General features: G+C 44.1%; 1 protein-coding gene across 4 annotated transcripts in view; it reads right to left on the reverse strand.

The window, feature by feature from the left end:
• The window catches only part of ITSN1 (intersectin 1), a 242,715-nt gene extending 229,461 nt beyond the window's left edge, over positions 1 to 13,254 (reverse strand). For 3 of the 4 annotated variants that reach the window (XM_023190769.2, XM_023190761.3, XM_023190748.3), the window contains exon 1: positions 12,992 to 13,254. Coding sequence is in view for 1 of the 4 variants with exons in the window: in XM_023190755.2 (XP_023046523.1) it covers positions 12,992 to 12,996 (5 nt within the window). In the remaining 3 variants the exon portion in view is untranslated. The remainder of the gene's footprint in view (positions 1 to 12,991) is intronic. The other variant, XM_023190755.2, reaches the window with a different exon arrangement.
• Between the last annotated feature and the right edge of the window lie 119 nt (positions 13,255 to 13,373).

Genomic DNA, 13,373 nt, shown 5'->3' on the forward strand with positions numbered 1-13,373 from the left:
CTACTAAAAATAAAAAATAAAAAAATTAGCCAGGCATGGTGGTGCCTGTAATCCTACCTACTCTGGGGGCTGAGGTGGGGGGATCGTTTGAACTCAGGAGGTAGAGGATACAGTGAGCCAAGATCGCACCACTGCACACTCCAGCCTGGATAACAGAGTGAGACTCTGCCTCAAAAAAAAAAATCTTGTTTCAGCGGCTACACACTTGAACAGACTTCAAACTCATCCCCTATACAGATGCACCCAATACTGTACACTGTGAATGTCCCTAGTACTGGTTTTTGCATGAGGTCAACATTTTATATGTATGTGAAAGGAAATGACACCACTGAAATTCTACAACATTTAAAAGTAACTTCAAAATTTCTTCCTTCCTGTTTTCCCTCAGCTAGAGATCCACACCAGTTTAAAACAGGTCAGCGCCAGAGTCCACATTTGTAAAACGGCCTTTCCAATCAAATTGTGATTATCTGAATTAGATTAAATTTTGGTACTTCCATGTTTCTTGCTATCCTTAATTGTTGATGTTATTATATGGAGAAAATAATAACAAATTCACAATATCCCTAGACAGAATGAAAAAAAAAAAATGAGACAAGGTAGTATCATAAAAAGAGTATGGTGCTAAGAATGAGGAGAATGTTTAGTTCACAGTAATAGAAACCCCAGCTTCCTAAATCAAAAGGAAGGAGGTAACCTTAAGAACTCAAGAACAAGAATGCAGCTGGACCAAGAACAGACTGGAAGAAAGTGGCTTAACACTGTCAGAGAGTCAGGTAGTGTTCTCTTTCTGCTTCTCTCTAGACAGTTGCTTTATTCTCCCCATCCATAAATCATCTTTCTTGGTCCCCAGACAGCAGAACATAACTGCTTATAACTCCCAATCCTTTACTTAGGGTCCTTGAGCACATTAAGAACAAATCCTTCTCTACTGAGCCTAGTTTCAAATTTCCAGGGAAGGAACGAACACTGATTGGGCCAAGTTGGTCAGGTGCCCAACCCGAGTTCAATGTATTGTGTCTTTTGTGGGGAGAAGGAGGTAGGAAGAAATTGGATGTGTAGGTTAAAGGGCAGTTAAGGGATCTGTGTTGGGTCAGACATACATTCCAAAGGTTCCCATCACAGTCCCAGCTTTATACCTTGTCTCATAATCCAAATACGGAACTAACAACTCACGTCGATTCTAGACTCTTGCTAAGAGACTAGAGTATAACAGAACTTAAGATAATTAAAGTGAATTTAAAAAATCAAAGGCCAGGTGCAGTGGCTCATGCCTGTAATCCCAGCATTTGGGGAGGCTGAGGCGAAAGGGCCACTTGAGTCCAGAAGTTTGAGACCAGCCTAGGCAACACAGCAAGATCATCTCTACCAAAAAAAAAAAAACAAATGCAAAATTAGCCAGGTGTGGTGGTACGTGGCTGTAGTCAAAGCTACTTGGGAGGCTAAGGTGGGAGGATTGCTTGAACCTGGAAGGCTGAGGATGCAGTGAGCCACGGTCATGCCCCTACACTCAGCCTGGGTGACAGAGTGAGACAAAAGAGAGAAAGAAAAGACAGAAAAGAGAAGAAAAAAGAGAGAGGAAGGAAGGAAAGAAGGAAGGAAGGAATGGAGGGAGGGAGAGAGGGAGGGAGGGAGGGAAGGATTAATTAAAGGGTAATAAGCATTCATCACTGTTTTAGAAGTTCTATGCCAATAAACAAATACAACTTACAGTGGCTCATGTCTATAATCTCAGCACTTTGGGAGGCTGCAACAGGAGAACTGCTTGAGCCCAGGAGTTCAACACCATCCTGGGCAACATAACAAGACATCATCTCAAAAAAAAGAAAGAAATACAAGTTAAAAATAAATTCTAAATTCTAGGAATGAAAATGGTCCTTTATAAACATTATGGTCTATTTGAAAAACCCGAGAGAATTTTTTTAAAAAACATAAAAGTCTTAGAGGGCTGAGATTCTGCCTTGGTTCAAGGCTACTCACCTAGAGCAATGCCAGGTACATACAGCGTGTGCTCAAACATTCACTGAACAACTAATTACACTCAGAACTTCCCAATCACAGCTGGGTACGGTGGCTCATGCCTGTAATCCCAGTGTTTTGGGAGGAGGAGGAGGGCAGATCCTCCTCACCTGAAGTGAGGAGTTTGAGACCAGCCTGGCCAACATGGAGAAACCCCATCTCTACTGAAAATACAAAAATTAGCTGGGTATAGTGGCATATGCCTGCAGTCCCAGCTACTCGGGAGGCTGAGGCAGGAGAATCACTTGAACCCGGGAGGAGGAGGTTGCAGTGAGCCAAGACTGCACCACTGCGCTCCAGCCTGGGCAACAAAACGTGACTCTGTCAAAAAAAACAAAAACAAAAAAGAACTTCCCAGTCACAGTACTTTAAGTAGATTATAGTTGCGCCAAAGATACTGATGCCCTCAGTTTTGGAGAACGATACCTACAATTAGTACTAATTATTGCTATTAACACAGTACTAATATTATCTGGAATCACAAAGATTGAGAAGCATTGAATGCAAGACCAAAACATTGCTGGAACTTAAGAGTTCCACCAGCAAGGCAGGTTGGTTACCAAATAAATTTGTATGAGGCCAACAGGCATTTAATAATCATTCACACTCATTGGTAATACAGAAAATAATGCAAGTTAAAATGAATAAAATTGGCTAAGATGTTTTTGGAGATGGTTTTACCCAGTCTTGGTAAGAGAACAGGAAACAAGTACCTTTTACATGATTGGGGGAATGCATCTGAAGGCAGTATGCTGCGAAGGCTTTACAAACATCTTTTGGTCCAAGAATTTCACCTGTCTTTATTAAAAAGCAAAAAGACAAAGAATCTATAGGTCTAGCAATAAGTGACTGATTACATATATGATGATGTAGCAAAAAAGGCTGCAAATACAACACATTAAGTGAAAAACACAGGCTACAAAACTGTATGTACCTGAGGTTACAAACCGGCAAAGCAACACAGACTGAATCCAGCCCTCAGGTATGCTTTGAACCCCAGTGCGTTAACAAAAAAAACTGTGGCCCACATACAAATCAGAAGATTTCATATTAAACCCACATTTTCCTAACTCATTCTCCTAAATAACTAGAAGGTGTAGTAACACCAGGACATATCCTCCCAGAACCACAAAGGTCTGGGTTGACTGGCCCTGGACTGTCCTGCCATCTTCAGGGCTCATGGTCCCTAACAGGCCTTCAAGTCTCCTGGGCTGAGCAGCTTCACACCAGGCACCTGCTGGGTAATTTGAGCATGTTGACCTTCACAGGGTATTAACAGTCATTATCACTGGATAGTAAGATCTTGGTAGGCTTTTAGTCTTCTTTCCTTCTACGTGTTTTCGAAAGTTTTCTTCAATAAACATGTATTCCTTTTGTAGTAGGAAAAAACATGTTATTTTTTAAATTACCAAATCACGACTGTAATATCACTTCACCTACCAAGATCAAAACAACTAAAGATAACAGATAATGACTGTGGTTTAAAACTAATTGAACTAAGAAATAATGTAAGGTTACAATTACTGCAGGATTTCCCTCCCTTTGATACTAATTAAAACTCCAGATTGAACAGACAACAGCAGCATTTTACAAAACAGATCTTCATCAAAGAGGGCAGCTTCTACAGACAATGCAAAAGCTTGCTATTTTAAGGATTCATTCCCATACATTTAAGATTTCTTTCACTAAAAAAAGGAAACAGAAAATCTCTCCTATAGAAACCTACATTCATAACCTCAATTAATTTGTTTATAAAGCTAAATAATTCTTGATCTTTACATTACTATTTCATTTGATCAATACTAAGAATTTTATGGAGTTCTCTTTTCCTCAGAGAACTCCAGAAAGTTTATACAAATTACCATTCATCTCAAACCATTCCTGAGACCTCACAAAGTAAACCATATTGTCTTCATCGCAAAGATAAAGTAGAAGGCTAGGTAGAAACGTCAACATCCATAGACAGCTGGAAGCGGAGTCAATGCAATGTTCCTCTCTATCCCTCCTCCAATCCACTCCCACATGATATCCACTCCCACAAGATATCAAGAGGGAGCTTTTTTTTTTTTTTGAGACGGAGTCTCGTTCTGTTGCCCAGGCTGAAGTGCAGTGGCACGATCTTGGCTCATCTTGGCAAGCTCTGCCTCCTGGGTTCATGCCATTCTCCTGCCTCAGCCTCCTGAGTAGCTGGGACTACAGACGCCCACCACCATGCCTGGCTAATTTTTTTTGTATTTTTAGTAGAGACAGGGTTTCACCATGTTAGCCAGGATGGTCTTGATCTCCTGACCTTGTGATCTGCCTGCCTCAACCTCCCAAAGTGCTGGGATTACAGGCTTGAGCCACCGCGCCCGGCCCAAAGGGAGCTTTTTAAACAAAAGCACATCATGGGACTCCCCTGCTTAAAACTTACGTTAGCTTCCTACTTCCCAGACATTCTGAGTCAAGTCCCAAGTGGGCCTCTCCTCTTCACTCCTCACCTGTTTCTCTTGCCCCCAGCACTGACTCTGCACCATCTCAGAGCCCTCTGCCCTCCAGGCTCGAAGGGCCTCAAACACTCCTTGATTTAATAAACCAACAAATAACCCTTGTGTGCCTGCCAGGCAGCAGACACTGCTCTGGGGCTTGGGGCTAATCCCCTGGACAATAGCGATACACTCCCTGCCCTCATGGAGTTAACATCCTGGTAACCCCGCTACCAAGTTCCCTCCTCCTGTAATCATTTAAAGAATATTAAAACAACAATTGTAATAACCGTATCTGAAGGGGTCTAAAAAAACCAGTGCTACCTATAAGACAGATCTATTCTCATTTAATGACTTTGTTTAATATTAGCTCTTTATATTAAGTGCAGGAAAGAGGAGAAATAAAGGCAAAGGGAACTACTATTCATCAAAATCTGCTATATACCAAGAATGGCACTCATTTTCTTGTCAGTTTTTCAAGGTTTCTCTCATTGCTAGCTATATAGCTTTTATTCATCAGAAGCCAAAATGCAACACTCCAATTCTGCAAGATTGGGGCAGCTGAGTTTCAGATAACTCCACAAATTGAAAGATAACTTGGTTTCAAAATCCACTATCTTAAGTTCACAGCAGAAATGAATTGATTTTTATAAAACACTGGATCCACAATGAACACACCCATCACAGATAACACACTGGAATGATATATGTGTTTACACAACATTTTGTCTGTGTTAGAACAATAAAACTGCTCAGGAAATCTGCCTTGCAGAGAAGTAATTAGCCCTACACACACAGACAAACAGGCAAACAGACACACACGCACAAAACGAGTGGCTCCAATGGCATCTTGTTTCAGTGCTTTTATTGTAAGAGTCAGTGTCTTTCTTAACTAGGTTGGTTAAAGCCTGACAAAAAAGCCAGTTGACCTCGTCCACGTCCATGAACTGTATCCGTGTCTTGCAAATGCATGCCACCAGACGCCAGAACGATTTGCAAACACAATGCAAGGAGGAACACATCAAATGCTCATCAGTGCAACAGAGGGGCAAGAGCACTGTCCTCCTGTATTAAAAAGAGGATGTTTAATTTTACCACCAAGGGGAAAACTCTGACCACTTGCTGTGTTGCTACGACCTTGTTACTTATTTACTTATTTTTTTCTGAGACAGAGTCTTGCTCTGTTGCCATGGCTGGAGTGTAATGGTGTGATACTGGCTCAGTGCAATCTCTACCTCCTGGGTTCAAGCAGGAAATTGAAGCAATTCTCCTGCTTCAGCCTCCCAAGTAGCTGATAGCTGGGATTACAGTTGCACGCCACCACACCCACCTAATTTTTGTATTTTTTAGTACAGATGGGGTTTCACAATGTTGGCCACGCTGGTCTCGAACTCCTGACCTCATGATCCACTCACCTCGGCCTCTCAAAGTGCTGGGATTACAAGTGTAAGCCACACGCCTGGCCAGATCTTGTTATTTTCACATTCAAATTCACTTGAATTCAAAACACTGTCACAGCCCTCAGTTCAACTCCTGGCTCCACCACTCAATGAAGGGCCAAATGCACTACCACAAGGCTCCAGCAGACCCCACACCACACAGAAACAATGACAGGTTTTGGTGACCAACTGAAAACTGAGCTAGGCAGCACAAGCTCAGTCCAGAGAGCTGAAGCCAAAACAATTTCACCAATGTGCTCTCTGGACAGTAAGCTAAGAAAGCAAGCTAACTATCATTAATTCTACTAGAAAAACGCTGAAACAGCAGTGATGCATTCAAATACATTAACTTGCTTAAAATTCACTTTCTTTTTTTTTTTTTGAGACGGAGTCCCGCTCTGTCGCCCAGGCTGGAGTACAGTGGCCGGATCTCAGCTCACTGCAAGCTCCGCCTCCCGGGTTTACGCCATTCTCCTGCCTCAGCCTCCTGAGTAGCTGGGACTACAGACGCCCGCCACCTCGCCCGGCTAGTTTTTTTTTTGTATTTTTAGTACAGACGGGGTTTCACCATGTTAGCCAGGATGGTCTCGATCTCCTGACCTCGTGATCCGCCCGTCTCGGCCTCCCAAAGTGCTGGGATTACAGGCTTGAGCCACCGCGCCCGGCAAAATTCACTTTCTTAGCTACAAACTTTAGGAACAAAACTTGAATGATAGTCTACCATCACCTGTATTAATAAAAATGTTTTGGTTTACTTTTCAGTGATCTCCCAGTGGATCTGATATCTCTCTACACTGAGGCCTTCACATTCAGGAAGCAAACTTCCTTAGGCCACTTTCTATCTCCAAACTGGCCAGCATGGAACTATCTGGACACACACCCAGCTGTCTCCCTCATCACACTTCTGTACAGTCTTGCGTTTCTAAGACAAGTCCACATCATAAGTGAACTGCCTTTTCAAATTTCACTAGTCTTCTCTATCACTCTAATCCTGTTTTTCATGCAGCGGCACTTTAGGAAAACCACTACAGAGTAAAAGATCACAAGACTGCTTTAAGGATGAATGCTGGACAGTTGATGAGGCTAATTTTCCTCTCTTTCTTTCTGCTTCCTTCTTTCTCTTTCTTTTTCTTTCTCTGTCTCCTCTTTCTTTTCTCTCTCTCTTGCCCTCCCCCCTCTCTCTCTTTGTTGACAAGATCTCACTATGTTGCCTAGTCTGGAGTGCTGTGGCATCTGCAGCCTCCAACTCCTGGGTACAAGCAGTCCTCCCACCTCAGCCTCCCTAGTAGCTAGGACTACCGGTGGGCATCACCTCACCGGGCTACTTTTGAAAAATTTTTTTGTAGAGACAGAGTCTTGCTATGTTGCCCTGGCCAGTCTGGGACTCCTGGGCTCAAGTAATGCTCCCACCTTGGCCTCTCAAGTATTGGGATTACAGGAGTGACCCACAGCAACAGTCCCAAGGCTAATTTCTGAGCTAACTTATGTGACTTCAGTGAAACGGATTCAAATTTGTGCCCCACCCAGTTTATACATTAGCACATGTCAGAGAACCTCTTAGTTACTCCACAACAGAAATCGAGAATGTAAAAAGTACGCAAATGCCTATAAAATACGTCTAGGAAACAGGCTAGGAGTTTTGGACTCTACAGTTAAATTTGATTCTGCAAATTCCATTTGTAGAAATTTATCCTAATGAAAATAATCTCACAAGTATATACAGAGACACACGTAGAAGGACAGTCACTGCAGGGTTATAAGCAACCGTGGAGAAAAGATAAACAAATTAATGTCTAATAAAAATAAATTGACTAAACCACCAGAGATCCATGGCTGGGCACGGTGGCTCATGTCTGTGATCCCAGCACTTTGGGAGGTTGAAGCAGGTGGATCACCTGAGGTTAGGATCACCAGCTTGACTAACATGACAAAACCCCATCTCTACTAAAATTACAAACATTAGCCAGGCATGGTGGCAGACAAGTGTAATCCCAGCTACTCAGGAGGCTGAGGCAAGAGATTGATTTGAAACCAGGAGGCAGAGGTTGCAGTGAGCCAAGATTGAGCCACTAGACTCCTGCCTGGGTGACAAAGTGAGACTCTGTCTGTAAAAATAAAATCAAGGAAAAAAAAAATATCATAGATCCATAAAATGGAATATTATTTGGTTACTGAAATTGTTATAATGCAATATACATATATACAGGAAAGGACACTCATGACAAGATGTTAAACAAAAAAAAAAAAAAAACCAGACCGGGCATGGTGGCTCACTCCTGTAATCCCAGCACTTTGGGAGCCCAAGGCGGGTAGATCACAAGGTCAGGAGATCGAGACCATCCTGGCTAACACAGTGAAACCCTGTCTCCACTAAAAATACAAAAAATTAGCCGGGCGTGGTGGCGGGCGCCTGTAGTCCCAGCTACTCGGGAGGCTGAGGCAGGAGAATGGCGTGAACCCTTGAGGCGGAGCTTGCAGTGAGCTGAGATTGTAGAAATTGTGTATGAATAGCCACCTGCACACACACAAAAGGATTCGAAGAAATATGTACGCAGGTAGTAGACTTGTGGGTATTTCATAGTTTTTCCACTTTATACTTTTCTGTATTTCAATTTTTCTACCATAAAACATACAATTATCTTTTTAAATACAAAGAATATTAGTTGCTCATCATAAACTATATTTTAACCTAAAAGTGATCACGAGATTTAGTATTTATTTCCAAAAACTTATAGTTATTAATACATATTTGGTAGCTTATTAAATACTTTTAATGTTTAGTCAAGTCATTCAATTAAAAAAATTATACACAGTACCAAGGATTTAGCAAGAAACTTTTTTTTTTTTTGAGACAGGGCCTTGCTGTCACCCAGGCTGGAGTGCAGAGGCACAATCATAGCTCACTGCAGCCTTGATCTCCTGGGTTCAAGTGATTCTCCCACCTCAGCCTCCGAAGTAGCTGGGACTACAGACGCACACCACCAAAGGAACTTCTTTTTTAAAAAGTTACAGATTTCTATTTACTATCATAAAGTACAGTAGTACAATAATTAAATGGGTTATCTTTTGAGTTTTACGTATTTTTATACACTCCAATTGTTTATCAACACTGTAACTACCATTTATTAAGTGCATGTGTCTCAAAAACTTATGTAAGCACTTAGAAGTAGGTGAACTTTGTTATTACTATTCCCATTTTCAGCTGAGAAATGAGGCATTGAGAGGTTACATCAAACTCACTGACTGTGTAGTCAAACACAATATTCTCCAGAGTTTGCGCTCTTAACTGCATAATATCTATGGTGTCCTGTGGTGAACTCTTGAAAAGAAAGTATAAAGGTCAAATTTTATTAGCATGAAAAGTTGAAACTGGAAAATATAACAATTTTCTCTATTTGTTAGAAACCAAATAGAGTTTTTATAGCAGTATGTTGGACTTATGGTTTATAAAATGATATTTTGATACAAGACAATATACCAAATCTAACTTTGATACATCATTTACCACTACACTGTGACTTAAATTTACATTTTGACTCTCTAAGCAAATGCTTTGCTCTGAATCTTCTTTCTGGCTAATCACCTTGAGCACAGTATGTCTGGGAAAGGCTCTCTCCTTTCTAAACTAACCAAACTTACAGAAGTTACTGGGGTATAGTGCTTATGGCTCCTAATTTAAAATCAGTGACTACTAACTGATAGATTAATTTGACAAGTAAACTTTTAAAAGATTGGCCTCACTGCAATGTAGTTCACATATTCACTCAACAAATTTTGAGTTCCTCCAGGCACTGTTTTAGGCCCTGGAGGTACAGCGGTGAACCAAAGCCTCTGCCATCTGAAAGGTGTATGACAGGTACAATTACACAGCGGAAAGTCATGGTCAATTGTTTTTTATTAGCAGCCTAAGGCATAAAACTTAATCTGCCACTTGAAAAACTTTCTATCAACTTCAGGAGCTGGTCTCAGGAGATGCTCAGTGAGAAGGAAGCCAGTTGTTTCCAACTTCCCTACGCAGGAGAAATTCCTGGAGAATGCATTAAAAATACGAATTCCAGAGCCCCACCTCCAGCTGTCTGATTCTGAGGTGAGGTGACAGAAACTTGTGTTTATTTTTATGTATTTATTTACTTACTTTATGGACACAGGCTCGCTCTCTCTGTCGCCCAGGCTAGAGTGCAGTAGGGCAATCATGGCTCACTGCAGCCTGGATCTTCTGGGCTCAAGTGAACCAGATCCTCCCACCTCAGCCTCTAGAAGAGCTGGGAATATAGGCACGAGTCACTAAGCCCAGCATATAAAAAAAAATATTTTTTTTTAGAGACCAGGTTTCCCTGTGTTGCCCAAGCTGGTCTCAAATTCCTGGGCCCAAGCTATCCTCCTACTTCAGCCTCCCAAAGTGTTGGGATTACAGGCTTGATCCACCATGCCCAAAACCTGTATTTTTAACAGGTGCCTCCATTAATGCTGATGTAAGTGATTTGAGGGCCACACTTTAAGAAACTCAACCAGTAAGTGGAGCCAGTCAGGAGGAAGTGATCATTCAGAAGGGAACAGCTCTATGGCAGAAGAATTTGAGGTGCAAACATAACCCAAACTCTCATGTCATCAATTCTCTACAACTCCCAAATTTTAGCAAATTAAAAAGACGATTTAGAGTAGAGGAATTTGGACGAGGCATGGTGGCTCATCCCTCTAATCCTAGCTCTTTGGAAGGCTGCCTAGGTGGGAGAATCATTTGAGGCAGGTGTTTTAGACCAGCCTGAGCAACACAGAGAGACCCTGTCTCTAGAAAACATTTAAAAATTAGCTGGGCATGGTGGCCTGCACCTGTGTTCCCAGATACTCCGGAAGCTGGGGTAGGAAGATCACTGGAGCCCAGGAGGTCGAGGTTGCTGCCATGACTGCACCACAGCACTCCAGCCTGAGTGACTTAGCCAGACCCTGTCTCAAAAAAAAAAAAGAAAAGAAATAAAAGAATTTACCAGCAGCTCCTCCTTAATCTCTTACAGGAGGTTTGATAGTTTGCCCCAATCTAGGTATTTGGGGAAAAGATAAACTCGAGCAGAGGTTCTACTACCAATATTGAAGATAAGCTTTAGGGAAAAAGAAAATTGCTAGTCGACTGCCAAAAAAAAAAAAAAAATCTAAGAAGGACAAACATTTCACAGAACTAACTTGCTACCACTCATTTTATGCCCTATTTCACAATGCTTAGTATCTGAGCAATCCACAGGGTTCCAAAGTACATTAAAAATTTGTTCATTTCCTCTCTTACTCAGGCAGAATAATAATAGAGTTTTGTGAAGGTACCATGCGCCTCAGCAATTTCAACAGAAGCATTCTTAGATAATAAAATACCATTTTTTAAAAAAGATCATACTATGAGAAATTATCTTTACTGTACTACTCAAAGGTGTCTGAAATAATTTTAACACCATCATCAAATTAGTGTTCCTCACTCCTTAATTTACATGACTTAAAAGTCCCTAGATTCTTTACAAACCCATCTGCACTAACGATTTTTCTTTCATATGTATATAATTTTTAATGTTTTTACTTACAAGGAAACTCCCATCAAAACAACATTTCAAGCACAGCAGTAAAAGAAATTGTAAACAGAAGCATATTTTGTTCTCAGAGATAAACTAAGAAATAATAACTATGAAGGGTGTTTAAGCTTCCGCACTCTCAACCTTAAAGTCATCTAAAAATAAAGGTATCCCAACAAATACATTCCTCCTATTCAAATTTTGGGGGTTTAGAGTGGCACCATGCAAACCAGCTGGCCTGCTGTGTCCTGGCCCCAGTTCCTGCCCTCACATCCTGTCCACTACATAATCCATGAAATATCTGTGCCTTTCTCTTCATCCGTTCCACGGGATTAGCAAAACTGCCACCCCGCTGACAGAACTGAGAATTTCTAGAGGCATTTGTTTGTATGGGATTTACTGTTATTAGCCACCCTTTTCATTGGCCTTGTTTTTATTATCCGTACGATTTGATCAAGGGGAGCAGCAAGAGAAGAATGCCAACAGACAAGCACAAAGAAACGCATCTGGCCGGAGCCTGCATATATTTAAATTCCCAGGTTGCTGCTGCCCTCAGAATAGCACTGATGATGGCAAAGTTCTAGAGGAAACTTTCATATTGAAGAGGCTATAAAAATCTCTATAGCCTCCAACTCCACAGAGAAGCCGCTAATCTATTTCTTCCAAAGCAAAGCCTTCTTGAGTCTGAATCACAACAAAAGATTGCCCATAGGAAATGTAATCTCCGAAGTTGTTTTCTAACCCCAAAGCAAGCAGAAGCGCAGGAAGGTGCGGCCGATTCCTCGCCGGTTTCCTTTTTTTAGAAATTCTGATTACATTCCCTCGTGCAAGCAAGGGACTGCAATTGTGCCTTAGGTCCACACCACAAAACCGTGTCGGTGCGTGAAGGGAAGGGACGCGGCGGATCCGGGGACGCGCTCACAGGGCGCGGGAGCCAGCCGCTCTCCGTTAAATGCCTTCAGGGGCGGCCCCGCGGCGCGCCCTGGGGCCGAACTGCATTGCCTGCCCTTCACTGACCCTAGATTCCGCAGGCTTGCGAGCGAGGAAGCGAGGAAGGAGCCGGGGCTCCAGGCAGAGGCGGCGCCGCTCCCGCCAGCGCGGGTCCCCGGGAGGCAGGCGGGAGGCGAGGCCGGGCCGCCCCGCGCCGGCGGCCGAGGGCAGCGAGGTCAGCCCGGGAAGGAGCGGACGCCCGGGGTCCCCGCGGCAGGAGGGGGGCCGCGGCGCCCATTCATCCTCACGCCCGTCCCACCGCCGCCACCCCACGGCCCACCGCAGCCCCCGGCCTCCCAGTGCGGGTCCGCCCGCTATCCCGCCGCCGCCCCCGAGGACTGGAAGGACAAGGCAGAGGGGCGGCCGCTGCCGTCTCCCGGGCGCGCGGCGAGGGGCTAAGGGCGGCCGGGCAGACAAGCGCCGGGCGCGGGACGTACGCCCCGGGCAGCCATCGCGCCGACCCCCGCCCCCGCCGCCGCCGCCGCTGCCCGCGGTCCAGGCCGCCGCCGTGCAGCCCTCTCCTCACCTCATCTCCAGGCGGGTCCGCGCTGCCGCCCCAGGGACAAATCAGTGTAGCTCACGCGCCGCGGGGAGGGACGCAGGAGCCGCAGCCCCGCACACCATCCCCGCCCGCCTCGCCGTCCGTCCCGGAGCCCGCTAGGGATTCTTCCTCGCGAGCCGCCGTACTACGGAGCAACCAAGCTGTGCTCCCTCCCCTGGCGCCTCCACTCCTCTCTACCTCCTTCGCTCCCTCCCTCGCTCCCTCACTCCCGCCTATCTCCTCATCTCCCTCCGCTGCCTCCCCCGCCCCCATCCACCCTCCGTCTCCGCCCATAAGTGGGTGGGGAAGCCGCCTGCCAATCGGAAGAAGGGGCCCGCACCTTCTCACCGCCCCCTACCACTGGCCC

This window comes from Piliocolobus tephrosceles, chromosome 19, assembly GCF_002776525.5.
Source record: "Piliocolobus tephrosceles isolate RC106 chromosome 19, ASM277652v3, whole genome shotgun sequence".
Classification (NCBI taxonomy): domain Eukaryota; kingdom Metazoa; phylum Chordata; class Mammalia; order Primates; family Cercopithecidae; genus Piliocolobus; species Piliocolobus tephrosceles.